This window comes from Lacerta agilis, chromosome 14, assembly GCF_009819535.1.
Source record: "Lacerta agilis isolate rLacAgi1 chromosome 14, rLacAgi1.pri, whole genome shotgun sequence".
In the NCBI taxonomy this organism is placed as follows: Eukaryota; Metazoa; Chordata; class Lepidosauria; order Squamata; family Lacertidae; genus Lacerta; species Lacerta agilis.
Genome location: NC_046325.1, coordinates 51,215,182 through 51,222,473, shown reverse-complemented (window position 1 = coordinate 51,222,473; position 7,292 = coordinate 51,215,182). Strand labels below are relative to the sequence as shown.

Sequence of the window (7,292 nt, the reverse complement as noted above, 5' to 3'; positions counted from 1 at the left end):
GAAAAGTTATGATCAATTGAAAGGGATAGTATCTGACTGGCTGCAGTATTATCAGATAAATGAAGTTCATAAGTTGGATAAGAAATATGGCTTTCAGTCAGAGAAATCCAAGTTGGAAACGGAATTGATAGAACCTAAGTCTAAAAACCTTTCCAGAATGTATAATTTGTTGCTAGAGTGGCACACAAAAGATGAAATGGCAAAATCAGTAATGATTGACTGGGCCAAAGATGTTGGACATAATATTATGTTTGAAGATTGGGAGAGATTGTGGAAGGTAGGTATGAAATTCACAGCTTGTAATATGTTGAGAATGTTATGAAAATGATATATAGATGGTATTTAACTCCAGTGAAGTTAGCTAAAATATATCATGGGTCATGTAATAAATGCTGGAAATGTAAACAGGTAGAAGGTACCTTTTTTCATATGTGGCGGACATGCCCAAGAGACTTCTGGGAGAAGATATATAATGAATTGAAAAAAGTGTTGAAAAACACATTCACTAAGAAACCAGAGGCTTTCTTACTGGGCATGTTCAACTATGAAATCCCAAAAGAGGATAAGACAGTCTTCATGTATGCCACAACAGCTGCAAGGATTTTATTAGCTAAAAACTGGAAAACTGAAGAGATACCAACGGTGGAAGAATGGCAAATGAAAATGATCGAATACATGGAGCTCGCAGGACTGACCGGAAAACTCCGAGACCAGAGGGATGAAGCGGTACAAAAAGAATGGAAGAAATTCAAGGACTATTTGAAAATTTATGCTAAGATTAGTATTTAAGGAATGAACTAGAAGACAGGTTAGACTACAGTTATGGAAAATAGATAAGGATAAGGAAGATAGAAATAAGTTAAGGAAATTAGATTAAGAATAAGATAAGGTGTTACTGGTGATTTACAATGTTAGGAAACTACTAAAGATGTTATACAATGAATGCAGAAGGAGAGGGCGTGAGAAAGTCAGTTAACAATGTTAAGGAAGGAATAATTATAGCTATATCAATTGTTTTGTGTTTATTGTATTTTTTGGTTGATTTTTGTATTTTGTTAATTTTTTATTTTTAATAGTGTGTGCTGTAAGTTTTTATGTATGTGTTTTATTGTTGAAAACTTAATAATTTTTTTAAAAAATGAAATTGGCCAGATTGGGAATATGGATGAAGTCCCGTTAACCTTTGATGTGCCATCTAATAGGACTGTTGATCTGAAAGGTGCCAAAACTATTGCTGTGAAAACCTCTGGACATGAGAAAACCCATTACACAGTTGTGTTGTCTTGCTGTGCAGACGGCACCAAATTGCCACCCATGTTAATTTTCTAAAGGAAAACATTTCCAAAAGAAGTGATTCCAAGAGTTGTTGTTGTACATGTTCATGAGAAAGGATGGATGGACGAAAATGGAATGAGAGTATGGGTTGAAAAAGTGTGGTCCAAACATCCTGGAGGGCTTTTGAAAAAACCTGCCTTATTAGTACTTGACCAGTTTAGAGCACATATTAGTGAAACTACAAAAAAGTGCTTTAATGAAGACTCATCTAGCTGTAATTCATGGAGGTCTTACCAGCCAGTTGCAACCTTTTGACGTTTCCATCAACAAGCCATTTAAGGTCTTTATGCGAGAAGAGTGGAACAGATGGATGGCTGCTGGTAATCATGATCTGACACCTACTGGACAAATGAAGAGGCCCACTATCACTCAAGTTTGTGAATGGGTGAAAACATCATGGCACTCGGTGAAGGAGGAAATCGTTGTCCAGTCATTCAAAAAATTTGGCATTAGCAATGCTTTGAATTGAAACGAAGATGGTATCTTATATGAAGATAGCGAGGAAAGTGATGTCAGTGATTGTGAGCAGCTGAGCTTCCTAAATTCTGACTCTAGCACTGATAAGTTCTTGGGGTTCACAGAAGACTAGAAGAGTACTCAAGCCTTAAAGACTCTCTTCATTTGTTAATGACAGTGATGATGGTTCTTAATGCCACTGTTGACTGCTGTTCATTTTACATGGTTGAAATATTATTTTGATATACTGGTAGTTTATTAAATAGTTTAGTACATTTGTTTCAGATTTTTTTTTCTTGTTTTCCTCCTCTAAAAACTAGGTGCATCTTACGGTCAGGTGCATCTTATGGAGCGAAAAATACGGCACCTTGCAAGCACTGAAAGAATCCACAAGACCCAACAAGACCCTCTTCAAAAGGATTCCTTTTATTTTCATGTGGAACTTAGCTGCATATTTCTGGCCTGGTTACATCAATCCCAGAGTTGTCCATCCCTGTCCCCGTCTTGCCCTCATAGCATACCCAGAAATTGCAACTACTTTTCCCCTGGAGTGCTTTATAGAGATTTCCTTCCCTTCAGGGCCTTGAGACAGATTCAGTTAAGAGTGAAGATTAAATAAAGTCAGGCAAAACTTGCAACTGGTACATTTGGAGGGGCTGCCCCCCACCAAGGGGAGTTGAGCAAAGATTAGCTGTGCAGCTGGTCTGAGGCACCTGAAAGCCCAGGGATGTGTCTGCCAACCAACACAAGGCAGCCTTCCCAGCCTGTGCCCTCCAAATGTTTTAGATGAACCCTCCCATTAGCCAAAGCACCCCACAGCTCTGCTTGCCCCCCACTCCCCACCCAGGAGTTGTACTGCCAAACAGTTGGAAGGCACTGCCTTGGCAAAGGCTGCTGCTCCAAGGGATTTGCTGTGGTGTTCGCTTCACATTTGCTTCCCTCCTGCCAGTTTCTGAAACAACCTTTGAAGGAGGTGGAGTCAGCTCACCTCTTTGCTTGCTACCCAGCCCCTCTGTGCCTCTGGAGAGGGAGGAGGTGGTGGCACTGCTGCCTCGCCCTGATCTCCAGCCCCTTCCCCTGTGTTTATTGCTAGCCAAGGCCACATGGTCTGCAGGCAACAGAAGCACAGGCAAAATTTACTCCTATGCTGCTCCTATTCTCCATGGCATCTGCTTTAAGAACTGTACTAATCTTAAAACAGACCAAAAAAAATCCACTTTCTAGAGGAAAGGGAGATGGTATGCACTATAAGAAGGCAACATGAGTTTCCCTTTTGGTCAAGAGAACCTGCTTTACAGCAGTCCCTTTCTCCCTTTTACTATAGGGAATTGGGTACTGAGTTAAGTTTCCCTCAATTCCTTTCCCCCCCTTTTTTAAAAAACCCTGATCAACACTCCTATACACACAAAGACCCTTATAAAGCACCTGTGTGGGACAGGAGGAGGTCTTGTGCCCACTGGAGTAGCAAACAGCTGGGGTTCAGATAGTGTTAAAGGGTGGAAGGAAATAGGGTATTCTGCTTAGAGCATCCTTCCCCACACCTGGAGGGTGCCAGCTTAAGGTAAGGATGCTCATGGCACTGTCCCCAACAGGCAGTGGCTGCTGTTCGCTGAATTCAAAGACAATCTGGAGAACTTGCTGCATCTTTGACCGGCAATGAGATGATGCTCACACAAACCTTCCTCAAACAGGGCAAGTTCCCTGCAGTGCTGGACATAGGCCAATGTGCCCCCCCCTTTTCAGAAAAAAGTTGAAGGCAGCCCAAGGAGCTCGTCTTTTAAGTCCAAAGTTCAGAGCACACAAAAAGGAGAATGAAGCTTGAGAGGTGGGGACGGCTCCTGTAGATCTGCTGCAAATTGTCCCCACATTTGTAGCCTGGCGCAAGGTGCAGCCAGCCCTGGGCAGCTGAGCCCGTGTGCTTCTCAGCACTGAGAAAGGGTTAGGCTCTTCCTTTTGCTTTGAGAGACAGAGAGAGAGGGTTGCGGGAGCTGCCGCCTGCCTGCCTATTTGTCAAGAAGGGAGCGCTGGAGAGCTCGCTGCAGCTCTGCCTCCTCCTCTTCCTGCCGCCGCCGCTCCAGGTCCTGCTGCTCACGAACGGAAAGCTCCATGGCCAGGCGCAGGTCCCGATCGAAACTGGAAGATTCCTGCAGAGAGGCAGCAGCCTTGCCGTTAGCCAAGAAGCTTTCCTGCAAAGCCCTGCGGGGAGGAAGAGAGATGGAAGGAAACACTTTTAACCAGCTGCCCAACACAGAGCCGGCTTTCCTAACACCCCCTGCCTTTCTGGGGCAAAGCCCCCCCCCCCCATGCATGGAGAGCAACTCTCCCAAGCAGAGGCATCAAGGACCTGCTGGACCAGCTGTGAGCTAGAGCCGCAGCAAGGAAATGCCTGGGTCTTGCCAGGAAGCTGCTATGCCTCCACAACCCCTCCCAGGTCAGGGTTTGCAGGGAACTTAACTGGACCAGCCAAAGATGCGCAGGTGCTTAGGATGTATATTCATCCTCCCCACCCCCGTTGTGGGCGACTTTTGCATTTCACACACTCAATTTTCATGGAAGGAAAGGAGGCCGGGATGGCTTTAAATGAGGGCTAGACCAATCCATGAAGGAGAAGGCTATCAGCGGCCACTAGCCAGGATGGCTCTACTCTGTAGCGATATGGGGCATGGACCCAAATACTAACAAAGCCTTAGAAATAGTGCAGAACAAATTCCTCAGGAAAGTGCTCTCGCTCCCCAACGGGACCCCAGCTGCTCTTCTTTGTGCTGAAGCTGACATGACAATACAGGCTAGAATTGATTACCTGTGCCTAAATTATGTGAAAAGACTTCAATCTCTTTCAGAGGAGAGATTCCCCGCTATGTCTCACACAGAACGGGAACAGACCAAATGCTGGAAGGCTGGCATCCAACGCCTCTTGTCCCAATATCAATTACAAGATCTTCAGGTGACCACGAAGATGGATGAGAGGCACTTAAGAGACTGTCTCTTTAGGTTCAATGCAGAAAGGGATCTAACCACGATTGCTTCTACCAAGAGCTCACCATGGTTCCCACTTTTCAAAATGGAGCCTGCCTGAGCCAGATACCTGACAAAGCTCCCACTTGCCGTGCTAAGAATTGCTTTTACAGAACTACGATTCCAATCGATGCCTGTGTGGATAACCCTGCGTCAAGGACCTGTGCCATTATTTATTGCAGTGCCTGTTATATATAGACCCAAGAGACCAATTTATAAAACCCATTTACGAATGGAACACATTTGAATAGGGTGGAAAGGGTGAAATGGCTGCTGAGCGACACCAACGACTTTGTTACTTATAAAGTAGCACTCTGTGGGCTGGCAGGATATAAAATAGCGGTCAACTGCAAAGGGGATTCAGATATTTAATTTGGCACATCTTACCTGAGAATCTTCTGCTACTCTATTCTATTTAATGTAACATAATTTTAGTAGCCCTGCCCGTGGTTTTATTGTATGTGTGTGCCAGATTATTTTTATGGTGTCCCCCCCCTCCTTCTGAATGATGCCATGGCCTATGGCTAGTGCAATAAAAAGTTTAACTGGAAAAACACAAGAGGGGGAGGTGCCAGTGCTCTTTGGTTCAGGCCCTGCTTGCTGGTTTCCCATAGGCATCTGGTTGGCCACCCTGAGGACAGGATGCTGGACTAGATGGGTCCCCCTTGGCTTGATCCAGCAGGTGCTTCTGATGTTCATAAAAGTCTCCCGCCCACAAACAGAAAAGCCACCCAGGCAGAAGATGCTGCAGAAGCTACACAGAAAAGGAGTGACGACAGACTCAGCCTGAATGAAGATCACAGTGCCCCCTCCTTTTACATGATTCCTCCAAGGCCTGGAAAGGGGGAGAATCAACTAAAAATGGGCAGATGAAGGTCAATGAGAGAGAGAGAGAAAAAATGGGTGGATGAATGAGCCAGGGCTGTCCCACACACTTCTTGCTTTGGGTCCATTCACAGTTGTTGATATGTGGCCTCTGATCACCTACCCACAAGGGAATGTGGACCCAGCCAGATGGGCGGGGTACAAATAAATTATTATTATTATTATTATGAAAGGGGCACCCACCCCTGCTATGAGCAGCTGTAGCAGAGTTGGTGAAAAGCACTTAGCAGTGATCTACTCCTGTACTTTCCACGTATTCCAACCCTCTCCCACCAGAAACCCCTGGAAGATGGGAGCTCCTGCATGTGAAGGCAAGGCAAGTGAGCGTGAGATACTCCCTGTCACTAGCAACAGACGCTCTAAGCCAGGGCTGGGGAACACCTGGAGCTCTCCAGCTGTTGCTGGGAATCCAACTCCCATCAGATCCAGTCAGGATGACTAGTGGTCAGGGATGATGGGAGCTGGAGTTTACTAACAGATTCCTCTGATTCCTCCTCCCTGCTCTACAGTAAGCCCAGGATGGGGCTCTGCTTCCTAGCACCTGGCGGTGAGTAACTCCTCATGTTTAGCAAGAAGGAACATTACCTTTGATACTGAAGGTTGAGGTCCTGTGAATAAGAGACAGCACCATTCAAGTCCGGTCCCAAAGCCTCCTGAGAAAGACACCAGAGCAGTTAATACCAGTGACAATTTGAGACACACATTCACACATCATGCAGAAGTGGCTGGTGCTGGGGGTTTAATACCATTGATATCTTTTCTAACCCACTTTTCTATTGGATGCATTAAAGTGGCTTACAAAAACTCAGAACAATCCAATCTAAAAAAAACTACACACAGCAAGATGCCATAATAGTAAAACACTAGCATTAAACTATCATGTTAATTCAGAAGCCAAACAATCCTTAAAAGTAGCAACATTAGACATGAAAGCCTCAATGGTTTTTTTTTTTAAAGTCTCCAGTGATTGCCAAAAAGCAAACACATGAAGGAGCTTGGTGGATCTTTCCTAAAATGGAGATCTAATGCTGCCCTCAGCTCAGTGGCAGAGCACATCTTTGGCATGCAGAGGGTTCTGGGTTCTATCCCTGACATCGCAGACAGAGCTGGGGAAGGAGACCTGACTGAAACCCTGCAGAGCTGCTGCCAGTCAGTGTAGGCAAATGATGAGGAACCTGTGGCCCACCAGATGCTGTTGAACGCCAGGTCCCACCCCCCACTGCTAGCATGGCCAATGGGAGTGGTGGTCCTGCAGCATCTAGAGGGCCACAGGTTCTCCATCTCCAGCTTCTTGAGTTCTTTTTGACATGCATTGTTGCATTCCCAGGGTGCAACAGACTCCCTCAGAAAGTGGTGGACTCTCCTTCCTTGGAGGTTGGGGAACATGGTTCACATGCATGGTCTGAAGACCCCGTTTGCCAGATCCCCTGGCCTTTCCTGTGCTCTGATTATTTCAGTGGCACAAGAATTCTCCCATTATGCTGCTGTCCCAACTCCACCTCCTCAGGTGGCCCCTTCTGCAGTGTGAGAAAAGAGCAGGGGCAAAGCTCAGCAAGGCCGTCCAAGCTCATGAGAAGTTGGCCAGGGCGTGAGGTAAGGGA

The 7,292-nt window shown here is 45.6% G+C and overlaps 1 protein-coding gene across 7 annotated transcripts in view; it reads right to left on the bottom strand.

The window, feature by feature from the left end:
• Positions 1 to 3,166: 3,166 nt before the first annotated feature.
• Positions 3,167 to 7,292, bottom strand: part of ANKRD13A (ankyrin repeat domain 13A) — a 31,349-nt gene continuing 27,223 nt past the window's right edge. For all 7 annotated transcript variants that reach the window (XM_033171093.1, XM_033171094.1, XM_033171092.1 and 4 more), the window contains 2 exons: positions 6,277 to 6,344; positions 3,167 to 3,987 (listed from right to left, as the gene is read on the bottom strand). In XM_033171093.1, coding sequence (XP_033026984.1) covers positions 3,795 to 3,987; positions 6,277 to 6,344 — 261 coding nt within the window. In that variant the 3' untranslated portion in view covers positions 3,167 to 3,794. The remainder of the gene's footprint in view (positions 3,988 to 6,276; positions 6,345 to 7,292) is intronic.